Source organism: Patagioenas fasciata, chromosome 2 (assembly GCF_037038585.1).
Source record: "Patagioenas fasciata isolate bPatFas1 chromosome 2, bPatFas1.hap1, whole genome shotgun sequence".
Taxonomy (NCBI): Eukaryota; Metazoa; Chordata; class Aves; order Columbiformes; family Columbidae; genus Patagioenas; species Patagioenas fasciata.
Window position 1 is genome coordinate 115,878,061 of NC_092521.1, and position 15,631 is coordinate 115,893,691.

The 15,631-nt window shown below is 40.7% G+C and overlaps 1 protein-coding gene across 2 annotated transcripts in view; it reads left to right on the forward strand.

Annotated features, from left to right (window-relative positions):
- The window catches only part of PDCD6IP (programmed cell death 6 interacting protein), a 34,840-nt gene extending 27,604 nt beyond the window's left edge, over nucleotides 1-7,236 (forward strand). For both annotated transcript variants that reach the window (XM_065830795.2, XM_065830796.2), the window contains exons 15-18: nucleotides 170-264; nucleotides 3,124-3,256; nucleotides 3,606-3,811; nucleotides 4,613-7,236. In XM_065830795.2, coding sequence (XP_065686867.1) covers nucleotides 170-264; nucleotides 3,124-3,256; nucleotides 3,606-3,811; nucleotides 4,613-4,781 — 603 coding nt within the window. In that variant the 3' untranslated portion in view covers nucleotides 4,782-7,236. The remainder of the gene's footprint in view (nucleotides 1-169; nucleotides 265-3,123; nucleotides 3,257-3,605; nucleotides 3,812-4,612) is intronic.
- The last annotated feature ends 8,395 nt before the right edge of the window (nucleotides 7,237-15,631 follow it).

Below are 15,631 nucleotides of genomic sequence, written 5' to 3' on the forward strand. Positions count from 1 at the left end.
CTAGTATTTGCTTTTGAAAAGCAGAATAAAATGCACTAGGAAACTTTACTGGAATGGCAGGCTCTGCACATTGTAATAATACAACAACTATAACTATAGAAATATGTGAGCATGTAGTCTGAAGGTATTGATTGAGCATGTTATTGTGTTTGGTTTTTTTTCCCACTAGTTCTACAATGAGCTGACAGAACTCTTGCTGAAATTCCAAAATAAATGCAGTGACATTGTCTTTGCTCGCAAGACTGAAAGAGATGAACTGCTCAAGTAAGATTTCAGTATTTTGTTTAAGCTTTGTAGAAACAGTTAAGTATTTATCAGGAATTAATCTTTGGGGACACATTTATTATGGTAGTTGATGAAGTGAGAAAGGGAGAAAAAGTGTGTTAATATCATCACCTTCTCTTTCCTTAATGCTAACCCCACTTTCTTCTCCCCTGAAAAAACTGGGAAGGTAGATAGTAGAAATAAATGGAAAACTCTGCTTCGAAGTCTGATCTCCTGTGCCTGTATACAGTCCAGCATGAATCTGTGCCATCTTATCGTTTCACTGTTCTTTCTGGCATGTGTCTGTTAATAATTTTATTTTATTCTTTCCTGTGAGGAACTTAGGATTTTTGCACCTTGCTCCTGCTGTCATTTTGGTTTGAGTAATTAGATAAATGCTTGAATGTGTGATTGCCTTCTATGTGCCTGGTGTCACGGGCAAAAAACGGTTTGTTTTCCACCTCTGCTCCCCATAGTCTGATCTGATCTGACAGTTTACTATTGTTTAGGTATGTGGGTTCTCTGCACTGCTTGGGAGAGAAGTAGATCTTGTCCTTCATGTGAAGGAGGGGTTCTGTTGTTGTTGTTGTCCTCCACATGGAATCAATACTGGTATAGTCTGCTTCAGCTGTGAGTTTTAGGCTCTTAAGAGGAAAGCATAACTGAAAGGGCTTGCCTTATAATCAATTCTTCAGCAAAGCGTGTAGCCTTTTATAAAAAAGAACCAGTTGTTACTGAAGTTTCAATTGGCGAAACTGCAGGTTTTCTGTGCATGTACAGTGGTGTGAATGGGATGCTCAGCCCTCAAATTTTTCCTTTCCTAACTTAATCCTTTGCAGAACTATTATTTTTCTGTTGAGCTTTGTGCTTGTAAATTAATTCTTAGTACCTGTATGCAACCCCTTCCACCTCTCTTCCTACATCTATGCAATTTGGAAGCTGTATGCTGCCTAAACTAGCAATATCTAGTATCTCTAATATGTTTATGTTCGGTATTAAAGCTGTAGGTTTAATATTTGCATAACACGCAGCTGAATCTTGCCATATCTTTTACTGATTCATGTATTAGCTGTTCACTGACATGAAACCCTGTCAAGGTTAGGGGCAATGATCAGATGTGGGATATTTGTAGTGTATGTGTACAACATGTATTGCTCAGTGCGCCCAACCCACAGTTTGAGTGAATAACATGTGTGTTTTGCCCCATCCCCCTGACTCCCCCCTACAATAAAAATATTGACAGTAAGCTGCATGTTCACTAATGAAAACAAATTTATTTAGATAGTTTCTCACTTAGAACTAGAGATTTTTTTTCCCCTCACATAATGATTGCGCATTAGAGGATCAATTTTGATAGTGTTTTAAGCATCACATTTAATGCGTTTGGTCATTTTGTAGTCAAAATACACTTCACTCAATGGTACCACTGTTCTGTAAGCCATTGGTCTTTGAAGCATAATTTAAAGAAAATTGTTAGGTCTATCCCTTACATCATCTTCTAAGATATTAAGTTTTGAATTTGTTAGTTTCAGTATAATACAGTGTTGAATAGTCACTTCGCTATCAGCAACAAGTAGTTTGAGATTACATATACATATGTAACAGAGCATCAAGACAGTATTTCCAGCTTTTTCTCCATCATTCCTTTTTACTTCGAGGACGTTTTTCTTGGAGTTTTTGTTGCAGTCTTGTTTTTTCTACCAAGTTTCTACAAAAGTTATGAATTTTGTTCTTTGGAGCTCACCTTTGTGTGCTGTGTAACAGGAGCCTGTAGTTTGTTGCTAACTGGGATGTGTGACTTTGTCAGTCTCTGTCTTCTGTTTCAGAATGCCTGATATAAAGTTTTAGCTGTTATGTATTGCTCACCTATCACTTTTACTCCAAATTGTCTGAAATATTAAGTGCTTCCTAAAGTCTGTCTGAAGAATCTGCCCAAGCTCAAATATTGAATCTTGGCATTGAGGAATGCATTACATTCCTCTGAATATGTAAGTTAAAACTACTTCCTTGGAGTTTTCATGACAAGCTGACTGTAAAATTATGCTGCTCAGTGGCAGCTTGTAGTACAACACAACACCAAAGCTTTCTTGTGTCTTAGCAAAGTAAGATACCAAAGTGTCTTACCAAGACTAATTCTAACAGTAGAGGTAACAGTAGAGAGAACTTGAAAGCTTGTGTGTTGACTCGTTCAGATTTTTGCCAGGATTTTTTTTGATAGTTATGCTTACCTACATATAAATGATACTGCAGACTATCTAGCTTTTTTTTTTTTTAAATAGTTCTGTTAGATGTATGGTATTTGCATGCAATATTATTTATTTTAGAGCACTCTACAAACAGTACAACATTGCTTTTCTTCTGTATTTAGGCATCTCTTTACCTATCAAAATTACTTAAATTTACTTCTATCCTTTTCTGTAGCCTGGATGTTTCCTTAGGTTCTCAGGAAAGCTTCCAAGTTGCTAAATACTCTGACTATTCAGTAATTTCCCATCCCAAAGCTTTTGGCTAATTCAGTGACCTATAGACAGTATTGAGTAGCCTCATCTAGGTGTACCTGCTCTGGCAGGGGTATTGGACTAGATGATCTTTTGAGGTCCCTTCCAGTTCCTAACATTCTGTGATTCTGTGAGTGGGAACATAAAGACTTCGTTAGAAAATAATTGTAGCAGTTAATCAGAGGATTGACTAGAGGATTGTTCCTGTGGAAGTGGTTTGGACTCCAGATTTAGAGCTAGCTCAATGATCATGCTTTAAATACCGCATTTTGTCTGTTGCATCTTTGTAGCTTAGCTTGCTGAAGTGTATAACAAACAATTCTTAAACTAAGCTGTATGTTTTCTCATTCGTTTTCCACAGAGATTTGCAGCAAAGCATTGCTAGGGAACCCAGTGCTCCCTCCATTCCTCTGCCTACATATCAGACCACAGCAGCCGGGGGAAGTAAACCTGCTGCATCTTCAACTCCCACTCCAGCACCCAGGACCATGGTGGTAAATATATGCTATGAAATCACTGGGTTGAAAATAGAATGTCCATACTTCGGAAGTCCAAACTGATCTGTAATTTGTGTATATCACTCCTTAATGTATTGGAGTATTTGGAAATGTGTTGAAGTGTAATAGAGGGCAAAGTCTAAAGGCTTTGTGGAGAGATAGGTGCTCATAGTTTATAGATTTAAAATGGAAAGCTTATTGCTTTTTACATGCTTCACATTATTATTTGTATAGAGTAAATATAGACTGTCCATTTGAAATGAAAATAAAAAGCAACCAATCATATAACCACAGCTTTTGATTCCAAGACTTCCAGAAAGAAGCTTAATTCATTTTCTCTTGTTAGGGGACTAAGCCACAGCCACCAGCACGACCACCACCACCAGTGATTTCTGCAGCAAGTAGTTCCTCTTCTACATCAGCACCCGCTGGAACAGCTGCTGCTCCTGCTGCTGCTCCTGCTCCTACTCCAGGAGCCAGTGCACCTACAGCAAACGCTGCACCTTCACAGGCACAGGGACCTCCCTACCCAACTTACCCAGGTTACCCAGGGTAAGCTATGGGAGGACTTGAGCAGTTCTTTATTATCCCATTATCTAAAAGCACTTGTTTGTTGCATATGACATTATAAAATTAGTTATTGTTATAATTGAAGATGTGTTTAGTGTTTGCAGGCAAGATGTTTTCTCTTTAGTTTGTTTTTTTTTTTTCCCATTTTAATCACACAATTCTTGTTGGAATCGTTTGCAGGTACCATTTGTAGAAGGGTTCATTTTATTTATTTTTTTTTTTTTCTAAAGAAGGAGGGAGATAGGACTGCAGCTGCTTGTCAGTGGTTTGTGAACTATTGCCAGCCCTGGTATAATCAGTTTGTGTTTATCTCAAGAGTGTTGGCATATTTCATTTTTCAAATCTTAGTATCTTGCTAAAGGCGATGAAAACACAGAAAAAGTTCCAGTTGAGTAATATGCTTTCTTCTGATGCTTTTTTACCATGTTTCTGGAGTCATCACAAGGAATTGAAGGCAGCTGCTCTCTCCTTCAGTAACAGGCTTAGCAAATATTAAAATATGTACAATGATGTTAAACATAAGAGAATCAAAGTATAACAGTTCTAGTTCCAGCAAGTTGCCTTTATTCTGCTTTCTGACTGCATTTCTTTTCCATGCATTATAAATTTTTTCACGTTTGATCCTTGAAAGTTACCACACTGTCTGCTGCACAAAAAGGAAAATGAAAGGAAAGCATTTTTGCATGTCTTCTTGTATCTGTTAATGAGTTGTTATTTACAAGTTAACATCATCAGTGTTTTACAGCTCAAATGTGCGCTTTTTTTTTTTTTCCCCTTACACAGGTATTGCCAGATGCCAATGCCAATGGGCTATAATCCATACATGTATGGTCAGTATAATCTGCCATATGCACCCTCACCTGTGTTTCAAAACCCTGGACAAGCACCATACCCGCCGCCTCAACAACCTGGATACCCTTTTCCTCAACAGCCTTATTACCCTCAGCAATAATGCATCTGCAAAGAAGTTCTGCTTGTTAGAATTTGGGAGAAATTGGCAATAAGCATACTAAAACCTTTAGCTTCAGTTAGTGTACGATACTGAACTGTATGCAGTCTATAACTCCTCTTCATTGTTAACTGCTCAAAAATGTCTAGATCAGTTTTTGATTACACTAACCACTTTGAAAGATCTGCTGCAGTGGTTTAGACTATAGACTAATGCCAGAATTAGAGCCTAATTCAGTGGTCTCAAACTGTACACTACATGTTGGCTAGACCAAAATATTCCTTTTCAAAAATCCTATAAGTAATAAATAGGTTCAGATGAGAAAAATGAAGCAGTGCGAGCACTGGGTGTGATATATTCTACAGAAACATATAGCATTTCCCTCTCTATCAGTTTGTATTTTTTTGAGTTTAGTTAAAATATGCTATTTTGTCTAATAATCAAGGCCTTGTAAATCTTCAGTAAAAAAAAAATAAATTACTTAAGAATGGTTTAAATACTTGGCATTCTCGTTACCATAAAAATGTGTTTTGTGTGTCTGTAGATTCTTTCATTTGTCCCTTGACTTGCATAACATAAAAATAACTTCTCAAGTGTTTGGCCTTACAACTGAATTTCCACCTCTTTTCCTTGATTCTGTATTTTTGTGACAGAATCTATAATTAACCACTTAAATGTTGGTAGATGAAGTCTTGTGGGTAAAGTTTTTCTATAACTTTGAAGTGTATTGGATTAATATATGTTCATTACAGACTTAAAAGAATGATTATATTTGTCTCCAGAACACTACATAAAGAGGAGAGATCAGGGTCCCTTTTACAAACCAGTGAATGGTTGGTCTAACCCACATTTTCCAAAGAAATATTGATCAGAAATGTGTTATGGCTCAAAATAGAGCAACTGTTGATTGTTTGAGCGTTTCAGATCATGTTTTTAAATGACTGCTTTTTTCCCTTGAAAAAATTAATGTATTCCCTCAGGGAGCTTGCTATCAGCGGAGAAGCTTTTTTTTGGGGGGGTGAGGGCAAGAAAGAAATATTTTCTTGTAAGATAAAGCACATTGAATGTTTACTTGTAGATCCATCTTCTCAAGGGATTAATAAACCTGCACTACATTTTGCATTAGATAGCAAAGAATATAAGTTTGTGCTTAATGGCTTCTACCAAATATTTGCTAACCATCTTTCAGTCCCATTTTCTTCTTTTCAAACATGCTTGTCTAGTGAGGGACTCTCCATTCCGTTAGCCTTTGACAAACATTACTTGGTTCAGTAGGACAGTTCATTTGTTGAGTGTTTCATGCAAGAGGTTCTGGCCTTACAGAATAGCTATCACAATACCAATGTTAAATGTTACTGCTTTGTTTTTCTATTTAAGTGCCTGATTTAAGTATCGAGGTATATTTTAATGTTAGGGGTTTAGAGGGTGCCAGTTATTGTAGCATCTGGGTGGAAACCTCACTGGATCTTGAGTACTCCTCTTTGTAAAGAAAGCAGCGTACGTGTCCATATGAGCTCCTTTCTTTGTCTCAAGTTCTTGCTATGTGATCACTCTGATTACTTGGTGAACACCACTTGTCTTTGTTACTCCCTGACCCTCATACAGAATACAGATCAGAAGATGAAAAATAAGCATCCCTTATAGAACATAAGTATCTAAATCTAAAAAAAAAATATTAATCCTGTAGAAGGACAGTGATGTGGGGGAACAGGATGAAGTAAGGGAATACAGCGCCATAGATAAACTGAGCACAGGACAGGTGCTTTACATTTCTTTATAAACGTTGCTGAATGGGGTGGCACAGGAACCTCTCCGATTATTTTTTTCACGTGATGCTAATGCATAAGAGGCAAGCAAGGACAATGAGAAAAAGCTAGGATGGCAACTGTTTGGAACCAGCAATCAGAACCTGATTTTACGCTAGCTGGAAAATCAGTAGTTTTCCACTAATTTCACTGTGTCAATGTGAGCAAGTGCAAATCTAAGGCAACCTTTTAAGTTCTAAATTTCTAGCACACTCTGGCCTGTAGATTTTTTCATTTCGCACATTAGATGCATTTGAGCTATTGTGTAAGTTTGTTTCTAGTGCCTCAATTTATAAAGCTTATTTTAATGCTGTATAAAAAAATGTAATTTGTTCAGCATAAAGATTCCAAGAACTGAAATTTCCTTTTTAAAGTTACATAGATCTGGAATCGCTGTTCAAACATTTTTCCAGTTGTGTTACTGCTTGCTTTAGTCTGCTATTATTTGAATGTGTATAGAAATCTATGCATTCTGTTTAGCTTTCACATGACCATTTTTCTCTCTCTCTTTTTTTTTTTTTTTTTTTAAAGAAAATAGAAACATCCAGAAACCTGTATGTATCTGCTTTTAAGCATGCAGCTGTCATGACTTTGGTTGAAATGTTATTTTGTTCTTCTATAGTTTATTAAAAAAAATCAGTTAGAAAACCTGATTTCATGGCTTTTCTCTTGAGTCCTTTGGCTTCAGACAAGTGTTACTTTTGTAAAGGATGGAACTAAGTCATGGTCCCTCGAGTAAGTTTGTGCTGTGATGAAGGTGCTTGGTGTACGGGCTACCCTGGGAAACGGCAGCCTGTGTATATGTATGTACGGAGGAAAGGGTTGTCAGGCATTGGAGCAGACTGCCCAGGGGAGTGGTGGAGTCACCATCACTGGAGGTGTTTAAAAGGTACATAGATGAGGTTCTTAGGGACATGGTGTAGTGCCAGAGTTAGGTTATGGTTGGACTCAATCCTGACGGTCTTTTCCAACCAGAATGATTCTGTGATTCTAAGTGGATATTTTATTTATTTTTTTTTTAAAAGACGCTATAATACTATGCTTTTTGCAATTGCTCTGTGGGGACAAAAGTTTACGGTCACGTCCTTTTGTCTTGCATAAAAGCTTTCAATACAAGTAATGAGAAAAGCCTTATGAAGTGAACTAATTACAGATCATCAGTGAAATACCAAACTGTTGAAGGGCCAGTAGGTTTTTCCTTATTTTTTTCTTTTTTAATGTGGTTTCAGCCCATATGAAAAAGTGTGATCTTTCCTGAGCACTAATTGGGCATTGCCAGCTAATGATGCTTCTTTTGCTGTCATCCCAAATAGGATGTAGGATTATTTTGAGTGTTTTTAGGGCTGACCTGTGGGATCTAGTCTGAATTACACTGAATGTAATAGTTTTTAATTTCAAAGTACCTTGAGGCAGTATTTGGACCTTGACATTCTAAGACGATGTTACCTGTTGCCAGGTGGCTGAAAATGGCAAGAAAATTATTTGGAAAGCAATTTTTTTCTTTGCATTAGCTCATAGATGTATTTGTTACTGAAATGTGTTCGGTTCTGAAGTGACATGCCTCTCAGAACCTGTTGTCTAGAATGTAGTTATCCTGACAGAACATTAAAATAGACTAAGCTGAGTGGTTGTGCTTTTAAGCTTTGGTTGTATAGTATTGGATGAAGCTACCTGAATTTTCAAGACTTCACTATGTTTAGTTTAAAAGAAACTATTTTGGATGTTCTAGCTCTCAAAAAGATGAGCTATTACAGCAGAGCAACACTCAAAGTTGCTTTTTTGTATTGCTTATGGGGAGGATTTGGGGCTTTTTTTGTTGTTGTTACTTTTAACTAGCATCAGCCACCTGCTAGCTTTTTATATTTATTGTGATTTATAAAAGCCATATTTAAAATGGTCAGTGTTTATTACTTTTAAAAAAGGTTGACATCCCATTTGTCGTGATAGTTAAATACTACTAGATTAAAAAAAAATAATAATTTTGACTCTTTTTTTTTTTTTTTTTCCCCCAACCATCCTAAGCACTTTCTCTTATGCTTTTATGTTCTGACAAATAGCCAGAACCTTTATATTTGGGTTGAGATTTTTCTAGTTTGGACTCAATTTTGGAACTATAGTAACTTTTACTGGCAAGCATAGAGTTCCTTTTAGTCCCAAATGATTACTTTAGTCTGGCATGCAATTCCCCTAATTGAGTGTAATGGTCCCTGATGGCAACAACTGTATCTCAGTTGTTGTTATCTCTTTTTTAATAAAATGGAATTATATTTGTAAATTCTTGGAAGAAGCTAGCCATCACTTTTATTAACTAGGTTGCGAAGAAAAGCTTTCTACTATCAAGCGTGAAAAGGGAGAGACGAGCACCACTGCAAAATCAGCTACAGGTCTTCATGGCAAATTACTGCTACCGGTTCCTTCAGCTCTTTGCCCTTAAATCGCTGCAGTGATTCCGTATGGCCGTGTCTTGACTGCGTTTACACTCACTGCTGGGTGCTGGGGTGCTGTTCTCCGTCCCAGTAAGCAGCTGGAGCGCTGGTGCGAGGGCAGCCCATCCCAAGCAATGCTTTTGCCAGGTGGGTGAGGTGTGTGGTGGGGCGGGCAGGGTGCAGCATGTGTGCAGCCCCCCCAGCTGGGGGCTGAGACGATGAACGAGTATGGGTGTACAGACACTCTGAGCCAACTGCCCTCAGCCCCTGCTTGTGGGCATGGGGAGTGCATGTCAACATCAGAAACACAGTAGAGACTTGATTCTGGCTTCCAGTGTGAACCCTGGTGAGATGTGTAGCAAAACCAGATTTGACCCCAAGTAACCTTTGACCTAGAGTAGCCTTTCACATGGAGTAACCTCTGTCATGTGACCTGAATTAACCTTTATCCTAGAGTAACTCCTGACCTTGAGGAACATCTGTCCATTGACCTCAAGTAACTTCTGACCTCAAGGAATCCCTGTCACAGAATCACAGAATGGTTGAGGCTGGAAGGGACCTCTGGAGATCATCCAGTCCAACCTGCCTGCTACAGCAGGTTCACCCAGAGCAGATTGCACAGGAATGTGTCCAAGTGGGTTTTGAATGTCTCCAGAGAAGAGACTCCACAGCCTCTCTGGTCAGCCTGTTCCAGTGCTCTGGCACCCTCAGAGTAAAGTTTCTCCTCATGTTTAGATGGACCCTCCTGGGCTTCTGTCTGCCTGTGTCTTCGATTAACCTTTGACCCCAAGTAGTCTCTGTCCACTGACCTCCAGTGAAGGATACCTTAAGTATCCTTTGTCCTTTGACATCAAGTAACCTTTGGCCTCAAGTAACCGCTGTCCAGTGACAAAGGCCGAACTGGTCTCACCCTAGAAATCTACCTTAGAAAGTAACCTTTGACCCCGAGTAACCTTTGACCTGGAGTAACTTCTGTACTCTGACCTCAAATAACCTTTCATCCTCAGTAACCTTTAGCCTGTGGTACAGCCCGGTCTGGGCTCACTCTGGAAATCCACCCGTGAAATTGTTGGGGAGCAGCAGCGTTACCTGACCTGGGTGGGAAGAGCTGGGTGCCATGGTACAAGGAACACGGGGCAAATGGCTGCTGGTGCCACAGCTGAGTGGGAGCTGCCCCTGCCCCACTTCAGGCAGCCCCACCATGGGCGGTGGATTCCTTTTGCGGAGCTAAAGCCCTGGGGAGAAGGCAGGGGGCAGGAGGGGGTTGTCACCTGCCACAGCTGGTCCAGGCTTAACTCATACCGATTGACACTAGAAGGGAGTGGTTGCCTGAAGTAGAAGACTGCCCTGTATTTCAGCTGGTTCAGTGTTTGGGGTTTGCTCCTAGCCTGTTTGCTTTTCGGGGTGTGACAGTGAGACTCTGCATCCTAGTCTGGGTTTGGTTAAAAACAAGACCAGTTTCTTCTTTTAGCGAATTTTCCTTTTAGCAAAGTTCTTCTAAGTAACTGCACTTTTCTGAATTTGGCTGTAGCTGCTGGGAGCAGTGGAACATTAAATGCCACCAGCTGTGGCTCATTCCTGGCCCTCCCAGTAGTCAGGGAAAGAACCAGAGTAATTAGAGTGGAACGAGGAATGGACAGAACAGGTGACTAAAATTGACCAAGTATTCCATCCCATACATGTCATACACTCTATAAAAGTTGGAGATCATGAGGGTCTCACTCTCTGCAACCATGACCAGCATCTGAAGAGGACCCTGCCTGTTGTCCCTGCGATCCAAGGCCTGGTTCCAGACCCTGCATCCCTGAATCCAGTTCTGGTTTACTGAGGAGTCCAGTCGCTGGAGCAGCCGGCTCCTGCAGGCAATCCTGTGCTATGCCAGGAAATTCAAGAGTGGTTTTGTATATTTTATATTATTTTCTGTATTTGTTAGTGGCATTAATAAGGCATTTTTAACTTTTCCAACTTGAAAGTCTCTATCCCTTTTCCTCCTATTACCTTCCCTTACTCTGTGTGTGTGAGAGTTAACAGAGAGCATCTGCCATGGTTTATTGTCACCCTGCAATAAATGGTGACAATCATGTACTACGGGGAGGAACTGTGGTGTAAGTGTGAGCTACCTTATAGCTGGAGAATTACCGATGGTGCTATCTGTGTGGAGATGTGCCTGCGCAGCTCTTGTTCCTCTGGTTTGCATTTCCCACTAAGGATTTCTTAGTCTCATTGTCACACCTTGTTTGGCCTCTTTAGTCTTGCTGGTTTAAACCAAGCTTTTCTGAGTTGTATATTCATGTAAGACAGGGCTAACCCGTGCTGTCGGTGTTCTCAGAAAATAAACTTCAACGGGACGTGGACCAAGACGGTGCTGTGTGCGGAGCCTGCAGCAGAGGGCAGGCTGAAACCGTGTAACTGGGAAAAACTGCATTTCCAACAGATCTTTTTGGTGCGACTGTCTGCAAAACCAGATTTTTGAGTTCATGTTGCAGGAAGGACAGGCAAATGGCTTTTAATTAAGCATTGCCAATTTTAAGCGCCATGTAGATATAATGAAGGCTCCTTGGTTGGTGACCTGGAGCCTGAACTACAGAACCAGCCAAGCACAAGGACAACTGCATCAGCTGCCCACGTCCACCATCCTGACCAGCTGCAAACTGGACTCGGAGCACTGTGCTGAGAAGGTGAAGGGATAGGTAAGGCTTTGCGGTCATCCTAAACTGCTTTATTGCTCTGCGAGAGTTATGTAGCTTTTGGGTATTTTCCACCTTTAGTCTGCACACCTGGACAGCGTCTGGACCTACCCAGTGTGATTTAAACTCATCTCCCTTACCTGACATGATAAGATGGCTGCTTACCCAGTGCAGAGTTATCTGATTAGGCTTAAGCTGCTGCTGTGATGAGGTGACATTGGGGCAAAGTGGATGGTGGTTGTTACCATGACCCTTTCTGAGACGAGGGATAGAAAATGAGCACATGTTGCTGGCAGGAGAAAAGCACATTGGCAGGAAGAGTTCTGTCGCTGTGGGGTGGCTACAACAGTACCAGTGGATGTTGCATCAGGTGGATTAAAAACACTTAGAGAGGGAAAGTGGCAAAGTGATCAGAGAGGAGAGAGACCCAGGAGAAAGTGGAAGAAAAGCTGAGGGACAGCTGATGGTTGAGGAAACAGGAGGGCTCATCAAATGAGTTTAGGAAGACAAGGGAGCATGGAAGGAAGGCCCTAGGATTTTTGACAACAGGAAGTCATAACATCCTGGGCGGAGCAAGCAAAGTAGACTTCAAGTTGAAAGAGCTTAAGAATTAATTGAAACAGACAAAAGAGCAATGGTGCTAAAGAGAAGGCAAAAAAAGAGAGAGAGCTTTAGCTCTACAGGGAGGGAGAGCTTCAGAAAAGGAATTTAAAGGTGAAGAAAATGAACCTTTTTTTCCTCCTGCTTGGGTGAGGGCAGAAGCATAATGGTAAGAAAAGGAGTTAATCAAGACAGTAGTTTCCAGTGGGTCTGGCGGGCTGGGTGAAAGCTTGGGGTTGGTGATGGACAGAGAGAGTCTTTAAAAGAGGAGAAGGAAGATGCAGCAGATCATATGCATTTGACCACATTGGCGAAGGCTGGCTGCAATGGGGAGTTTTGACTTAGAAATGTGTAGGATCTTCAACTGCGTGACCACTCTGAGGAGAGAAATCAAGGCAGGTACTTACATACCAGTCTTCTGTATTGGTGACAAAAAGGGGTGATATGAACCCCACAGTCTATAAAGGAGAGACAGCAGGTGGAGATGCTGAAGCCCAAGAACTGGTGGTAGATAGTATCTCAAAGCAAATGGAATTTCATATTTAAAACAAGAAAGCTGACTTTCTTCTCTGTTCAGCCACTTGCTGACACTATTTATAATTAATTAGTGAAAGAGCAGTCTGTATTATATTAGTAAATTTTTCACCAGTCAGTGGTTTCTAGCAAGTATTAATTCCCATAAACAGAAAAGGAGTATGTGGTCTAGCACAGGAACAGATGTAGATGCAGAAAAAAACCCACAATCTGCCTGCTGTGTTGTTGTTTTCCAGTGTTGTCACAGGGCTTCGTTGAAACACTTTTTCTTGTTGCTTTGAAGTAAACAGAACTTTGCAGTGCACTTCCAATCGCCAGATGCAAGGAAGGAATAGCTAACCAAGGCTGTCTGGCAGTTTCTGTATAATGCACGCTAGGTGGCGTTCTATGGAAAGGCATAACGTAAACCCAAATCATCCAGCACGTACTGCACTGCTGTTAAATCCCTGCATCTCAATGGCATCATCGGCTTTGCGTGGAAAATTTTGAACAGCATTGTTAAGGGGCGAGATGAACAGATACAAGCTGATGGAAGAAAAAGTTTTTCCATGTTATGAAAAGAGATTGTTGCGAAGATTTTAGAGAAACCAAAATGCTACCTCTATGTCCCTTCAAGGCTGTTTTCTGGATTTAGAGATCTTTTCCCCATGTTCGGTTATGTTAAACATGTGGTATATCACCAAAGGCTTGTCAGTGGGGCTTAACAATGGAGCCACCCCACCTACAACCCTATTTTCTGTGAAATAACACTTCGTGCCCGTTGTTCTTAGTTAACAGGCAGAAGGGCAGTAGGTTGTGCGAAATACTGAGACCAATGAGCCACATTATCAATTAATAAGTTTGCTAATCTAAAATATTTATCCATATCTCTGGAGAGGAGGTAATAATGGACACAAGAGTCTTCTTCTTCCTCCATTCCTCCCCTCTGGATAAGGGCCACCACTTTGCCTTTGCTGCCCAACAGCATATGCGCTTATCCAAAGTGTCCCAAAGGTGACTGTGCTGTTGGAGACTTACTGGTTTCTGCCATGATGTAGAGCTGACAATAAGACCTTGAATGTCACACATGCTGTAGCAGGCCAGTTATGGCAGAGGAAGAGTGTGTGCTTAGGGTGAATTTACCTGAGCTATTTATTTACCTCCTATGTCTTCATCGTTGTTGCATTTTGTGTGCCCTCTCATCCACCGTGGAGAGGAGCGTGAGGAGGTGAGCTGGAAACTCAGGGTAATGGAAGGAGAAACTTCTTGTGCCTTGGTGCACAATTCACTAGAGCTGCCCTCGCTGTCTTTTGGACTGGTGTGAGGAGATCCATTCCCTACACAGCTGCAACAATATTTGTATCACACACCACAGAAAAGGTGCTGGCATTTGACGTGCACTCAGTACATTTTTACCTCTTACTGAATGCTACTGAAGCACAGGTTATTAAAACTGTGTGTGTAGCAGGAGGTACAAAGCTCCTGTTGCGAAGAGGATAATCCTGAAACACTGCTCAACAATCACACAGGTCACTTTGAAAATGACCATAGGTGTAGATAGAGTTTTCCTCTTCTAGAGCATTGATTAGTACAGATCACAGTGGTTTTATGCAGCTCACCTTAAGCATGGTTAATTTCTTAGAGCATATGCAAGATGAGGCTGTCACATGTCTATCCTACATGATAAACTAGCTCCTAAAGCCTTTAAATAGATGCGAACGCTCCAGCTAGCAGGTGTCTTGTTCAACCAGATCCTTCTGCCTCCATATGTGCCCTGAGAGGTACCTGTTGCGGAACCGTTGCTTTGCATACTGTACATTAACTCTGTGTGTGGGGAAGACAAAGTACAAACACAAATTTGTAATCGGAACGACCTTGAATTCTGATGGAGAGCCACAGAGTGAGAGCAAAATCGGGCTCTGTGGGAAAGCATCTGTTGTGTGTCTCTGCTGACAGCCTCTGCCGCAGCGAGCAGAGAAATGGCTGCCTGTTTTTGCAGAGAGGGGATTAGAGATTAGAAAGTGTAGTAAAAGAAGACAAAGGTATGGATTATACGCTTGCATGCTCTTGCAGCCTACTAGGGTGCAGTCTTGCACAATTTAGTTCTTGTAATTGGATTAGCAACAGTGACAGAGGGGCATAAAAACGATGAATACAAAGGTATGCTGAAGGATTTAATCTCTTCCTGAAATAAAGAATGTAGTGATGGATTATTAGAGATTATAAATCAGAGATTCTCTCTAATTTAGAGAGAATTAGACATTTTTTCTAATTAGAGAATCTATCTCATTTACCTTGATGATCCAGCCTGTCCTTTTTTTTGCGTACGTGGCTGTGAGAGGCAGCATGGCACCTCATTTTGAAGGAATGGAGAGATGGGCTGAACTTGGTTAACTACTTCATTTTATTTTTCTTAAGAGAGCAGGTAGCAGGGCAAGATGGGTGTTGGTTGTTCTGCGGGAATTCCAAACCTTCAGGCAGGATGTCTTGCATTCTGATGGTTTCTAAACAGAAGCCTTGACTTCCAAACCTAAGAACAGGTTTCCTGTGGATCTGTGCCTTGTGGCAGGCAGTGTGTCATGGTGTTTGATGCCCAAGCAAATATGAGCTTTCCTAATGAAGCGCCTTCTGGAGGTGCAGCAGTTACAGGGTGGCCTTCTTCTCCTTTCATGCAGATTCTCTACTGTCTAATGAGATTTCTTTGTCTGGAAAACTTACAAGATGACTTTTCCCTTACCTTGATGCTTTCACAAAACTATTTACATCTAATTATCCTCAGAATCTCAACTTTGCTGGCAAATTTGTTTGAAGTTTTTGAAGGC